The 15,350-nt window shown below is 39.8% G+C and overlaps 2 protein-coding genes across 2 annotated transcripts; both read left to right on the top strand.

Moving 5' to 3' along the window:
- Positions 1-1,121: 1,121 nt before the first annotated feature.
- LOC110803243 (histone-lysine N-methyltransferase family member SUVH2) lies at positions 1,122-8,163 on the top strand. Its single transcript, XM_022008738.2, has 2 exons — positions 1,122-3,606; positions 7,507-8,163. Exon 1 carries the CDS (start codon positions 1,532-1,534, stop codon positions 3,530-3,532), a length of 2,001 nt encoding a protein of 666 aa, XP_021864430.1. The 5' UTR covers positions 1,122-1,531; the 3' UTR covers positions 3,533-3,606; positions 7,507-8,163.
- Positions 8,164-13,268: 5,105 nt separating this feature from the next.
- Positions 13,269-14,336, top strand: LOC130461496 (uncharacterized). Its single transcript, XM_056829618.1, has 2 exons — positions 13,269-13,677; positions 13,789-14,336. Exons 1-2 carry the CDS (start codon positions 13,269-13,271, stop codon positions 14,334-14,336), a joined length of 957 nt encoding a protein of 318 aa, XP_056685596.1.
- Positions 14,337-15,350: the final 1,014 nt, after the last annotated feature.

The following is a 15,350-nucleotide window of genomic DNA, read 5'->3' as shown; positions in this document are numbered from 1 at the left end:
CAAAACCTTAAGGCAATCCACAAAATCACATTTACTCCTCTAACAACCATCCAACACTACCACTCACTAGTCAAAAAAACCTCTAACATTGACATTGTGTACTTGAGAACCTGAGATTTTTTTTAATTCGTGACCTTAGTACATTAAATTGTAATATGTTTAAGGAAATACAAGGATGATTTGGGGCACTAGGATTTATTTGTTTCAAAATGTCAAATATATCGTTTGTCTTGTGTATTTTTTGTGCATTACATATGGTTGGATATAAAAAAAAATTGAAAAAAGTTATAGAAAAAATAGGCAATACGGACCCACACCGGACCCTAGACCCTACCCATACCCTAGTGGACCCATAGGGTCCGGGTAAGGGTCTTGTAATTCTAGACCCTATAGGGTAAGGGTAGGGTATGGGTATAGGTCAAAAAATTAGGGTCCGGGTCTGGGTATTGCTAGACCCTACCCAGACCCTACCCATTGTCATTCCTAGCCGCAAATACTAGGCGAGGAAAGTTGAGCAACATTTGAGGAAGATGAAAGACTTCGAGTGCTACAGTGGAGAGGAAGAGACGAATCTGAGAGCAAAACTGGAAGCAGAAAGAAGAGGAAGGAGAAAATAGAAGACTGAAAACCGCAGAGGATATGGACGAGGAAAGAGAAAATAGAAGGAAGAGAGAGAAAGTAAATTTGAAAATCTGGAAGAAAGGGGAAAGTCATTCAAGGCATGGGAAATTACTATATTACCCTTGTTTTTTGATTTGGCCGGGCGAGATAAGGGCCGTTGGATTGAATTGATCGAGGGCTGAGATTAATTTCCAATTCTCATCTAAAGGGGTGGTTCTCACCGAATCCTGATTCTATACATATTATGTGAGATTACATACACGTAAGTAGAGATATTAACGGCAATAAATCATGTAAAATAAAATAATTGGATGTTGTTTAATAGGAATAATCTTTGAAGTGTGAACTGCTTTATTCGATTTGATTTATTTCGATAAATGAAAATTTTTCAAAATAAATCGAAATTCATATGGTATAACCCTAATTTAAGGATCCACAAAGATAATTATATAAGATGCTGCCTCGAAATTATTCTTGTCAATTTCTCTTTCACATGTCCCTCGTATAAATAGTCCCTTCTTAATTCTTATAACAATATTATCCCCCTTTTATTTGGCTTTGCTCCCATAATAATAAAATAAAATAAAAAAAAATTGCTACGTCATCATCATTGCCTCTCTCAAATTTAAAGTTTTTCCGAAAAGAATTGGAAAGAAAAAAGAGTACTGCCATTGTCGTCATGAGCTGAAAACCAAATCAACTGCCACCTAAACTCTCTCTCTTTTCTCTCTCCTTTTTTTTTTTTTTTTTTTTTAATTGTTTTGCCACCTAAACCCTAACCACCACAACAACCACCTGGTCTCACTGTCGCACCACCACCCCTCCACCTTGAAATGATATAACTTCACCGCCACAACCATCGTGAATCTGAAAAACCCGGCTTCCATTATCCCTCTCCTAAAAAAAACCCATGCTCCCAGAAATGGGATCTATTGTCCCATTTCCAGACCTTAATCTCGACCCAAACCCCGGTGTCGCCTCCACTTCTACTGGTACCCCAAGCACCGGCGTTCCAACCACCCCTTTCCGCCGTCCGAAGCTCGAAATCCGGGTCAAATCTGAACCAATTGATGAGCCCATCTCGGAAATCCAAACTCCCGATTTAATCCCCAGCTCCCCACCTGCAAATGACTTTGCTTTGGAACCTTCTCCTTCTTCGACTACCGAAGATTCCAATGTGTACTCCGAATTCTGTCGGATTTCGGAGATGTTCCGGTCTGCATTTGCCCATCAAATGCAGGGGACTCAACCGCTGGATTCAAATTCGGGGGCTATTGTTGCGGTCCCAGAAGAGGGAAACCAATTCTCAGCCCTAGCTGTTGCTGCTCCGAACCAGCTCCGCCGACAGAAGCGGTCTAATGAGCTTGTCCGAGTTACAAACCTCAGTGTGGAAGACCAGAGATACTTCAGGGAGATAGTTAGGCGAACTCGAATGGTATACGACGCGTTGAGGATATTTTCCATGACAGAGGAAGAGAGGAGAAGCGGTCCTGGAGCAGGAAGGCGAGCTCGTGGTGATTTACGGGCTGCTACATTGATGAGGGATCGTGGGCTTTGGCTTAATAGGGATAAAAGGATTGTTGGCTCTATTCCTGGAGTGTTCATTGGAGACTTGTTCTACTTTCGAATGGAGCTTTGTGTTGTTGGTTTACATGGGCAGTCTCAAGCTGGAATTGATTACTTGCCTTCAAGCCAAAGTTCGAATGGTGAACCAATTGCCACTAGTATTATTGTGTCCGGCGGATATGAAGATGATGAAGATGCTGGTGATGTGTTGATTTATACGGGGCATGGCGGACTTGATAAGCTTCACAGGATGTGCAACCACCAGAAGCTTGAAGGAGGTAATTTGGCTTTAGAAAGAAGTATGCATTATGGTATTGAAATTAGAGTGATTAGGGGTCTTAAATATGAAGGTAGTCTAACTACTAAAATTTATGTTTATGATGGTTTATATAGAGTTGTTGAGACTTGGTTTGATGTGGGGAGATCTGGTTTTGGTGTGTATAAGTTTAAACTTATAAGAATTGAGGGTCAACCTGAAATGGGTAGTACCCTATTGAAACTCGCTCAAAGCTTGAGGACTAGGGCACTGCAGGTTAGGCCTGTGGGGTATCTTAGTCTTGACCTTTCGATGAAGAAGGAGAGAGTGCCCATTTTTGTTTTTAATGATATTGACGCTGATAATGATCCGTTGTACTATGACTACCTTCCGAGGACGATTTTCCCTCATTTTGTATATGCGGGTGGAAATATGGGGTGCAACTGTGTCACTAGTTGTCATGATGGGTGTTTGTGTGCGATGAAGAATGGAGGGGAGATTGCTTACGATCATAATGGTTTTTTGTTGAGAGGTAAACCTCTAGTATTTGAATGTAGCAGCCACTGTGGTTGTCCTCCTAGTTGCCGGAATCGTGTAAGCCAGAAAGGACTTAAGACTAAGTTGGAAGTGTTTAGGTCCAGGGAAACCGGTTGGGGAGTTCGGACATTGGACTTGATACACGCTGGTGCATTTATATGTGAATATGCTGGGGTTGTTCTTACAAGGGAGCAGGCTCAAGTTTTCACCATGAATGGCGACAGTCTTATATATCCTGGCCGGTTTACAGAAAAGTGGGCTGAATGGGGGGATTTAACTCAAATATATCCTGATTATGTGAAACCAACATATCCCTCTATTCCTCCATTGGATTTTGCCATGGATGTTTCAAGGATGAGAAATGTTGCTTGTTACATAAGTCATAGTATTAGTCCCAACGTGATGGTGCAATTGGTGCTCTATGATCATAACAACATTTTGTTTCCTCATCTTATGTTGTTTGCAATGGAGAACATCCCACCAATGCGGGAACTTAGCCTTGATTATGGGGTTGCTGATGAATACACTGGAAAGCTCTCTATCTGCAACTAGAATAGTTTTTTTTATCAACTATCATATCCTTGGATGTGTTGCAGTGAAGTGCGTTGGAAGTATGACGCGTTAAGGTAAATTTTCTTTTTCCTTTTTTGCTGTGTGGTCTCTGATTGGGTAGTTACACAGTTTACATGCATTTTACACATCAATCTATTTTCATTTTTGTAAGTTGTTTTCTCTTATTACAGTTAAAAATCTTATAGTACACATTTTGTGTATTTCGTTGAGGTGTAGTCCAAACATTTTTTCATATCTGGTGTTAGAACATCTAAAGTTAATTGTGCTAATAAATTTCAGATTCTCTTGTGTTATTTATGTTGTGCTTGTCTTTTGATTTTGGTTTTGTGGATCGCCCAACATACATTTAATTTGCTGTTATTTTGGTTTTGTAGATCCCCCAACATACGTCTTTTGATTAAGAGCTTACTTATGATAATAAATCTTTTGTTTAGTAGCTGCTATTTTATTTTCTTAATTGAATATTTGCTTTTCTATTTCCTGTCTTATCCGAAACAAAAAGGAGAAATATCATATGGCTAATTGATAATGTAATAAATGTATCTCCTGCTGTATTCAAACAAGAAGAAAGGTCATGGGTAATTGATATGTAATAAATTTTAACTCAAGGCTGGCCCCAATTCATTCTTCTTTTTTTTCTTTTCATCCCATTCTTTCCCTTTTGTTTACTTTTTTTTTTTGCGTTGTGTTGCAAAAATAAAACGTACCTCACTTCTTACCACTCAGGACTTGCAGCAATTTCCATCTATGAATGGCCACATTTAGAAGCTTATGATGACTGGTGAGCAACAGTTTCCAAGTCACACCCTCTATTTTTAAATACCAGAGCGGAATGGCTCTACAATCCAAACTAATGTAATGTTGCAAATTCGTGTTAGAATTGCAATGTTAGATTAGATTCTTCAGGTCTTGCTCAAACAAATTTTTTTTAGACCCTTTGTAGGATGCAACTGTCCTTACTCCTTTTATCATATTTTATATTGGACCATAATAAATCTAGTTTTAACTTTGATATGAAGAGAGATGAATGAGGAAATGGCATGTAAATGTTTTCATATCCAACAAGATATTATTACTCCCTCCTTTATCTGCTGTCTAAGGATTTTAGCCACACCATGCAGTATAAATATACTTCGTATGTTTTGTTCTTTTGTAGGCCTTAACTATCTAGCTTTGAGCATTGTGCAAAAAGCTAAAGTACTTTGTTTGTACTTCAAAGTCTCGTTCACCGACTAATTAGAAATAGAAAGTAGGAAAACCACGAGGGAATATCTGCTGACATTTGTGGAAAACAGTTTGCCACATTCTCCTTTGTTTGTTGTGCGCTTCAAAGGTTGACTGTTATCAGAGATCTAATTTCAGTTTTAGAGGTCTGAACGGGAAGTGCTGTTTGAAAACCATGATGTTTATTGAGGCTTGAATGCATTTTATTCTCAACTCCTCCTTTTATATACAATAAGACCTCTATGATCTTTTACCAGCCATTCAAGTTAAGAAAGCATGTGTTCATATAGTTAAAGAATAGGTCCGCGCTTTTGAAGGGGTTTCACAAGTTGTTTACTCCATTTTCATTTATCCTAATGGTTACATTTAGGAGCTACACTAGAAGACTTCTATCTCTTTTCAAGCTCATTTCAGCTTTGAGTTTGAAGTGAGCTTACTATTTCTCTCATAAAAGATGACTTCCAATCAAAGGATTTTCATATAGTCTTGAGGCCTCTATGTCAAACTTGAGTTCTGTAATCATATTGGTGCACTTGGGTCATCTCATGATTCAGAAAACTGATCTAGTTCTAATTGTGAGTCCTGTTATAACTTCACAAGACTTGATATTGACTTCATTTCCTTTCTTGTTACTATGTAGTATATTATGGAAACCAGCATTGTTATATAGTCAGGGATAAGGTTATATGAGTGTCGGAGGGAGATCACTTGGGGCTTGGATTGAACATTGATTGGAGGTTAGATTCTTGATGTCGTAGTTAGTTGCTAAACTGTAGTTATGTTGCTGAATCCTTATGCTTAAGACCATTATCTTCTTATTTTCTTAACCAAATTTCAATTGCAAAATCTATATTATATGTTGGTATGGTTGGCTAGAAGAATTGGAGCCGCTTTCGCTTTATAAAAAGGGGCAATCACTGTTGTCTAAACTCTAAACACACTTTTCCGTAGCAATTCTAATTTTTTTACTTGTTGTATTGGAAAGTTGGAAACTGCCTACTTTGTCTCTTTGTGAACCCTCCTTTTCCACCATCCAAATGGAAAATTCAAACCTATGGGTTCTGTAGTTGCTAAGATTATGCACCTTCATTTCTTAACATGCTGATTTTGTATTGAAGTTTCTGTCGTGTTTTTTTAAATTTTTTTCCAAGTCTTCTTAGTTCTGTGAAAGCATCTATTCAATTGGTAAATGTTGTCTTTCTGGGAAAGTGATGGACATTCTTTGGGTCATATGAAGTGGGCATGGAAACACAAGAGTGTTCCTCGATGAAAATAGAAACAGATTTGGACTGAAATTCCTTTGAAAGATATAATTTGTGTCAAGAACAGGAGTTTTCCCTGAATTATCTTGAAATGGTTCTAGGAAATGATAATACGAGCACATATGCAAACATATTTGTGCTGATTCATGGAAGTGTACCTATGCGGTTGTCTGCGGAGGTTATTTTCTTAGTTCCCCTTACTGTCAAAAAAGAATGTAACATCTAAAGTTTACAAGCCTACATAACCAGTATCTGAGGTAAGAAAGGAAGGATTTTTGGAAGATATAAGTGTTGCAAGAAACAGTGGCTGAGTTGGTATCATTGTGGAGAATGATCTTCATAATCCTCTTGATTACAGCTAATTAACATCTAAAGTCCATATCCCTCAAAAAAAAAAAAATCTGAAGCCCACATTAACGATATAGATTTTTATCAAGTTCTCCTTACTCGGAGTTGCATTATTGTGCTTTCTTCTAACCACATTAACAGTATAGATTTTTTTTCGAACTGAAACCATTCGAAGTCTTGTGATATCTGTTGCTAAACTTAATCAATCTCTATGGCGCTAATATTAATAATCAAAGATTAGTTTAAATTTGTTCTTTGTTTCGGGGGTATGGCCTTAAATTTCCTGTAACACTGATGATATGAGTATATGAAAATTTAATATGCATTATTTGCGTGCTAATGCTTCATGTGATAAGTTCTTGTGAATCTTTCGTTCATATTCTAGTGTATCTTAATTTTTTCAGGCTAGTGTTTGTTTTACTAAACTTATTTCACATTTGATTGCACTTAGAATTTTCTGCATCTTAATTTTGTTTTTCTGGAATAGGTTTTGGTGTTTCTGGATCATCCTTCTCAAATACATGCTTAGTCTACAGGAATATGTCGTTTGCTTTAAAATTGTAATACAAAGCTCAATGTTTGTTTTCACACACTGGATGTAATATGTATGTTGTATTTTGGAATGTTGAAGAAAGCAGTAATGACTTATTTAGCTATTATCAGGAACGTATTGATAACTCTCTGCTATTGTAGATGTATGATCATTGACACTCAAGCATTATGTTTTTTCTATTAGTCATCTATTTGCTGTAGAGATATTGTTTCTGCTTCGTTCTAGATACGGAGCAGAAGCTTGTCATTTGCTTTTTGTACTTGGAATCTAAATTCAGACTAACAAGGTTTGCCCTGTAACAATTTTAGTGATACATAAGAGCATAGATGTTTGACAAAAAATGTGAAGTTTTGGTTGTTTTAATTTGCTCCACAGAGTCATCTGATATAGCTTTTTGTTTATGAGAAGTACAAGAACTGAAAAGTTTATCTTACGAAGTGTAAGATTAGGTTTGTTGCTTTGCTGCAAAGACATCAGAGTATATTGTATTTGCTTTGCTGCAAAGACATCAAAGTATATTGTTTTCTTAACTAATGATTACTAATAGTTTAGTCCTTGATGTGCAGATCTAGCTTGGTTTTTAGGGATTTCAAATCATACAATTTTGTTCAAATCATGGGGCAGTCGTCTTTTGCAATAGAAGATGGAAGACTTGACATGCCATTGGGTTCATCAAGGTGATAAGTTTGTTCTGCAACGGTGTATACCAATTTTTTTTAATTTGTTTTGGATGTTGTGGAGATGCCAAAACCAGTGATGGAATTTTGGACGGTGGATGAAAATGGAGCTTCAGCAAATTATAATTACAGTGCAGCATGGTCCCTCGAGGGAGGGAGACTGTCGCTTTTTGCTGCAGCACAGTTCTCGAGGTAGTTAAAATGTTATTAGGCTGATGATATGAAGGATTGTAATTCGTGTTCGACTGTATATATAATGTTGAAATTTCATGAGTTTGTACAGTTAGTAATTATATGTATGCGACTATCCATGGAAGGAGGGTAGGTGGGTTGGATTAATCCCCTGCTTTAGACTAGAATGGCTCCATTTAGTATGTCATCAGATAGGCAGAGTGTTGTAATTTCTGGGAGTTATGTCTACTTTGTTGGAAAAATATATAGCCCTTCTTTTGTCGTGCCGAGTTGTCGTATATATATATAATACGTCAGCATAAAGGATGATAATGTAACCATCTCGTTCAGCATAAAAGGATTTGTTTTCCTCTATTCAGAAATAGTTATAACATTGTTCCAAGATATCCAACCTCTTTTAAAAACAAGTTTTTATTATGCACTAAAATATCCTTTGTTCATAGTTCTCGTCCTTTCCTCTTCACTCAATTTATGTTGTGCAAATTGGTGTGCCGGTGACAAGTCTTGAAGGAGTGGGTGTGTCATCGTTTAAATGCTAATATACTAGGTACTCTGTAGATGTAGGTATAAGGGGGCGAGAATCTAATTCCGCCGCAGACGTTCTTGCAAAACAAGGACTAGCTAGGTAGGTCTTTTGAGTTCTCGGCCTGGTTTTCAATAATTAGCTAAATGCTTTTAAGGACAAAGGTTTGCATTGGTTGGCTACAATAACTTGTGACTCCCTATTATTTTATTTAATATACGATTCTATTTATTTTATCATTTGAAACCAAGAGGGAAAAGAGGTTGAGCTTAAGACGGAGGCAATGGAGGAGGGAAACGGTGGCCGCGGCAATGGAGGAAGAGGAGGAGAGAGTGTGAGTTTAGTACATAGGCAAATAAAGAATGTACTCCATCATGATGGAAGAGAAAGGTTGCAACCATATACAACCGTAGGACAGAGGCAAATAAGAATTTGAAATGACAACATTTATTGAGTCATTTCAAATTCCATATGGGCTTGTTTCTTACATTTTAGAATTTGGCCCAATTTCATAATTGGAAATTATCGGTTTTCCAAACATCTAATTTCACCATTTCTAGAATTTTAAATGCAATTCTCATATCCAAACACACCATAAGGTTATTTATGCCAAATGGAATAAGCCCTTCCCATTCTCTTTCCCTTTCCTGAATATGACGTTTGGTATGTGGTATTCAGTAAAGGGAAAGAGAAAATGAGAAGGGCTTATTCCCTTCATTGTTGCTCGGAATACCATTTTAGTCATTCCCTTTACCCACTTTATTACCAAAAATCTTTTATTTTGATTCTCACACCCCCTTTGTATTTCCATTCCCTTTCTTTGCCCACCAACACACCACAACCTCCCCGGGAACCACCATTGTCGCCCTACCACCACGAAACCACCCCCTATCTACGTGAATCCACCCCTCCCACTACCCGAAACAACGTCCCAGCCACCAAAAATCACTTCATACCCACCTGGAAACCACTTCCTAACCGCACAAAATCACTTCTCGGTCACATGAAACCATCCTAACCCACCCGAAAGAAACCCCACCATCCCGAAAACCCAACATGTATACTCGAAAACAACAACGCCTCGTATATCCACCCATCATCTACCAGCATGTCAAAAAAATTCAAAAATAACTTAAGAGTGAGAATGAAAATACCTCTTTTATCATCAATGGTGGTTTTAGATGGTTAAGTTGTTCCACCAAAACTCTATAGGTCAATTTGACATTTAACATTTCAACTTCACCTTTAATGGCAGTTGTGAGACATAGAGACATAAGAAAGAGAAAGGTATGGCAGCGAAAGTGGAGAGAGGTCGGCGGCACCACTGGATAAGAGGTGGTCGCGGCAACGGGGAAGGGGTAGTGGTGGCAACATAGGAGAGAAGAAGTCGGTGGTGGAGCAGAGGTGGGAGAAATAGGAGATGTGAAAACCTTGAATGTCACCCAAACAATACATGATGTCAAAGGGTTTAGATTTCCATTCCTTTTCTTTTCCTTTCTTGATATCATTCCCTTTCCCTTTGTCAAACCAAACACCCATTTAGGAAATTTATACTTGGAAGTTGGATTTTACGGAGTAAAATAAAGACGTGTTTGAAGTAATACGTATATGGGTGATTAGGTGTGCCTAGAGGTATTCTATTATATATTCAGATTCATAAAAATGATGATGCACTCGGTAACGACCATGTGTGATAGCCATCAAATCTACGGAGTTCCATGATACCTTACTCTTCTGCTCATTTAGAAAGATCAAATTCCGAATGAATAGAAAAATCCCCAACAATTTGTCATATTTGCACCACAGAAGCGAAAGAATCACTATCTCCGATTAAGTCAACAACAGGGCCGATCCAGTCCCTGACACCCTCAGAACGCCATTTCAGGGCATCATCGAAAACCACATCTCTCTCTGAAAACGGGAGGCCGGTAATCATGGCAAACTAGAAGGGGGTAATAGTAATCTCCCCCATCCCATATGAAATGTGTTGGTGGTGTCCCACCATCGCTCCATCAAGGCTTGTGTTCGGGATTTGACGCACACCTTCCCTCTATAGCCTCTGGTCGCCTCCCAGAAAGGAGAAAAGCCAGTCTGATCCCAAATCGCTCGGGTCTCCTCAACGCCAAAAATGGTCGGAGAGATAGTCCAAAGCTCCTCCAAAGACCAATACGTTCGCATTGCGTCCCTATCAGCCTACATAAAGGGGCAGATCAATACAAACCTAAACAAGTTTAAGTAGCAAGTTCAAATCACAGTACAAGGCATACCAAACCAGCGCGTGGCCGCTGAGACAAATGAAACCCCGGGTGGAACACAAGGTCTGTGGGCCGCCAGCCGTCCCCCTCAATAACAGGTCTTCCCCTCGGAACCATACCGGCAGGCGGTGGATCTATCTCAGCCGCTTCATTGTCCGAAGCATCCTCCATGGTCGCTCGGCTAGTCGAGCACTCGGCAGGTTTCCTCCGAGTGTCGCAAGGCATACTAAAACATTCAAAATACAAAAATCAACATCCAAGTCTGGGGGCTATCTTATACTAGCCCGTACAAAAATTCAAGAGTCCAAAAATCCCCAGTGGCCATACGAATCTAGCCAGGGACCTCTATTTCAAAGGAGTGTTCAAATTCTGCACCAACGCCTAGGCTATCCATGCCGAAGCAAGTATTCGAGTTCTACACCAACGCCTAGGATATCCACGCCAAAGCAGGTATTCAAACTCTACAACAACGTCTAGGCTATCCAAACCTATTCTCCTACAAGACCCACTAAGGTCACCAGTGGAATCACTATCTACAAGTGCTAAGTACAAAATTCAAAATACAAGAGTTCAATTTCTACTATACAAAGTTCCAACAGTTCAAGTTCAAATGGCTACCAAACAATTTTCTTCATACAAGATACAAGAAGCCTACTACCATACAAATACAACATCAACAAATACGAGAACATTTCAAGTGCAAAAACCTACCCTACATGCAATCCTAAGGTAATTTCATAAGCAAAACATGAAATACTTACATGGACAAAAGTAGAGGCAAGACAAGAGCAATGAAATCAATGGGAGAGAGCAATCGAACTTTGCGAAAACAAGAAGGAACAAGTGAATGTACTCATGCAAGAGAACGACAGGGGCCTTATATAAGCAAGCCCTGTGCTGGGCGCTGGCCCTTGCGCCAGGCGCATGCCCTATTCCATGCCCGGAGAATCTAGGCGTGGTCATCCGTGCTGATTGCGCGTACTTTGCTGCTACGATTTTCTGCACCAGGCATCAAACGTCAAATCATACTACTTTCTGATAAATACTGGTATACATCTGTTTCTCCGGCATTGACAGATAAATATCTCAAGCATACAAAGTTCGAAAAATACAAGGATTTAAGCGTTCAACTCCCAGCGGACCCAAGCTCCGGGAAAATCGACAAATTTTTGAAATTCTAAGAGTCAATAAAAATCTCTTTCCCCGAGGTTCGCGCGTTTCTCTCTCTAGCTTCTTCCCCTGCTTAGCAGTGACGCCATGGCAAGGAAAGTAAGAGCTCGGATGAAGGCATCAACTACGAACCTTGGCAAGGATGGAGATGAAACACAACACACTGGCCCATCTGCGGCAGTTCTAGAGGATTTAGAAAAGGAAATGGAGGATTTGGCGCCATTAACGGTGGATACCCAGATTGTTGGAGATGGTGGTTTTGAGGATATTCTCTCTCCGGCGGCGTCGCTGCTGGCATTGCAACACCAATCATCAACACGACGAGATTTCTCTGCCTGGTTATCTCATATTCACACCAACTCAAGCCCGATTGCATGGGTGGACGAAATTGAAGGTAATCCTGATACCTCAAATAACCTGCAATTTGGGGACATTAGGAACAATTTGAACTCTGTTTTTGACAATGCTGCACATAATCATGACAATACTGAACCGATTGCACATAATACTGGTGTTAGTTTGAATCAATCGATGCCTGTGCGTAACATGGAAACAGGGGACTACGTGACCATAGATCTTGAGGACATTCAGGAGGAAATTGACTACTGGAACTCAGCTGTAATGTGCTATGTGGTGGGTGCGAACCCTCCCATTCATGTTATGGAGGGGTTTGTTCGAAGAATCTGGAGGAATATGGGAGTTGATAAGGTGGTTTTGGGGGCAAAGGGGGTGTTCTTGGTGAGATTTACTACGATGGAAAAGAGGGATGCTGTACTTAAACTTAATAGACCATTTTTTGATAGTAAACCTGTTGTTTTGAAACCTTGGACTTAAGACATGGATTTCACAAAGGAGGATCTTCGATCTGTTCCTATCTGGGTGAAGCTGCACAGACTGGGTTTCATGTATTGGGGGGAGAGGAGTTTGAGTAAGATAGTGGGGAAAATTGGGGTGTTACAGAAGGTTGATAGTGCAACTGCAAAGAGGGATAAGTTGCAGTTTGCTAGGGTGCAAGTGGAGGTGTTAGTTGAACAGGAATTCCCTGATGTGATTAAATTTGTGAATGAGAAGGGAATGCTAGTGGAGGTGGAGGTGGAGTATGAATGGAGACCACTGGTATGCTGTGTATGCAAAATTATGGGACATGATGCTACAAAATGCAAGAAGGGAGGAAGTAGAAGAGTGTGGGTCCCTAGACAGCAGGTGGTACCTACTGTTGCTGTTGTTGTTACACCTGTTGTTGTTGTACCTTACCTAACTGTTGTTGCATCTGTTTCAAACACTGAAGTGGTGGATGCAGATGGTGGATTTCACACTGTGGTGCACTCTAGTAGGAGAAGAACACAGGGAGCCCCAATCATTCCTACTGGCAACCCTTTTCATGTGTTAACTGAGGAGAAACCAATGGATGATGGTGGAAGGAAGGATAGAGTGGGGGATTGTGATGATGGAGATAGGATGGGGATGCAAACTGGTACGTGTTTCTAGGAGAGGGGACTCTCCTGGCAACAATGGATAGAATCATTAGTTGGAATGTGAGGGGGATCAACACCCAGAGGAAGCAAAATGAGGTGAGAGCTTTTGTTCAATCTCATGGTGCTGGGTTAGTTGGTCTTCTTGAGACAAAGGTGCCTTGTGCCAAAATGGGGACCTTGTATGTGAACATGTTCAATGGTTGGTATTTCACTACCAATAGTTGTAAAAGTAAAGGGGGTAGGATTGTACTAGCTTGGAACCCAAATTCATTTACTCTTAATGTGCAGATGGTCACTAGTCAATTGGTTCATTGCCTAGTGTGCCCAAAGAGTGGTGGTATGGAGTTTGGTTGTACCTTTGTTTATGCTTTTAACCATAGCAAAGAGAGAGAGAGGAACTGTGGAGTGACCTATGTGGTATTGGCAGTGGTTTGTCTAAGCCTTGGTTGGTGTTGGGTGACTTTAATTGTGTTTTGATGTGGAAGAAAGGGTTGGTGCTCCTGTTAGACACCAATCAATGGTTGATTCAGGAACTGTGTTAATATTTGTGGTTTAGAGGATGTTAAAGCTGCTGGTCATTTCTACACTTGGAACAACAAGCAAGAAGGAGATGCTAGGGTGTTCTCCAAAATTGATAGGGCTCTGGGAAATGACCTATGGTTTCAGAACTACCCCAATGCAGAAGCTGATTTCTTGACTGAGGGTGAGTATGATCACTGCCCTATTGTGCTTGCTGTTTATCCTATTGATAGCATTGCAAAGAAGCCTTTTAGATATTTTTCCATGTGGAAATATGCTGATGGTTATACTGATCTGGTGAAGACCAATTGGTCAAAGGGAGTTGTTGGCACCAGGATGTATCAGGTAGTACAAAAACTTAAAAGAATGAAGGGAGTGTTTAGGGAGTTAAACAATACAGGGTTTAATGATATACATGCTGCTGATCTGAAAGCTAGACAAGATTTAGAGAAATGTCAGAAAGACCTTCACTCTAATCCTAGTGATAGTGTGCTTGCTGATAGAGAGGTGGAAGCTGCAAAAAAATATAAGATCATGCATTCTGCTTACATCTCTTTTCTGAAACAGAAAGCAAAGGAAGCCTAGGCTAAGGATGGTGATGAGAATAGTTCTTTGTTCCATAAGAGTATCAGGGCTAGAACCATTCATAATACTGCCCATGCCATTCATGACATGAATGGTAAATGGGTGTGTGACCCCAAGTCTGTGTCTAATGCTTTTTTAGAGTATTATCAGAAACTTCTGGGCACCAAAGCTGGTAATAGAAGTACTGTCATGCTTGACATTGTTCATGCTGGCCCTATTCTTGAGCAATTGCAGAAGGACCAACTTATGGTTCCTGTTACTGGTGAGGAGGTCAAGTATGCCATGTTCTCTATCAATGGAGACAAAGCTCCTGGACCTGATGGTTTTGGGAGCCATTTCTTCAAAGAGAATTGGGATATAGTGGGGGAGGATGTGACAACTGCTGTGTTAGATTTCTTTCACACTGGCAAGCTCTTGAAAGAGATCAACTCCACCAGCATTACCTTGATTCCTAAAACAAAGTGTCCAGCAAGTGTGACTGAATGTAGACCAATATCTTACTGCAATGTAATTTATAAATGTATTACCAAGATTTTGTGTGAGAGAATGAAATGTGTGCTGCCTGATCTGATAGCTGAGAATCAAGGAGCTTTTATCCATGGCAGGTTCATCATGCACAATATCATGATGTGTCAGGAAATTGTTAGACAATATGGAAGGAAAAATGCATCACCTGGTTGCTTGATCAAACTGGATATGCAGAAAGCTTATGACACAATTGAGTGGGATTTTTTGGAAGAAATGATGCTTGCTTTAGGTTTTCCCCAGTTGTTTGTTCAGTGGATTATGACCTGTGTTACAACTCCTAGATTCTCCATTATGGTCAATGGTTCAGTTCATGGGTACTTTGCTTCTCACAGGGGCTTGAGACAGGGGGACCCTCTATCTCCCTTGCTTTTTGTGGTTTGCATGGAGTATCTGTCAAGAACTCTTCACAAGGTGGGAGAGGATTGTTGTTTCAAATTCCACCCAAGATGCAAAACAACTAAGCTAACCCACCTTTGCTTTGCAGAT

This window comes from Spinacia oleracea, chromosome 5 (genome assembly GCF_020520425.1).
Source record: "Spinacia oleracea cultivar Varoflay chromosome 5, BTI_SOV_V1, whole genome shotgun sequence".
Taxonomy (NCBI): Eukaryota; Viridiplantae; Streptophyta; class Magnoliopsida; order Caryophyllales; family Amaranthaceae; genus Spinacia; species Spinacia oleracea.
This window is presented reverse-complemented; position numbering and strand designations above follow the sequence as displayed.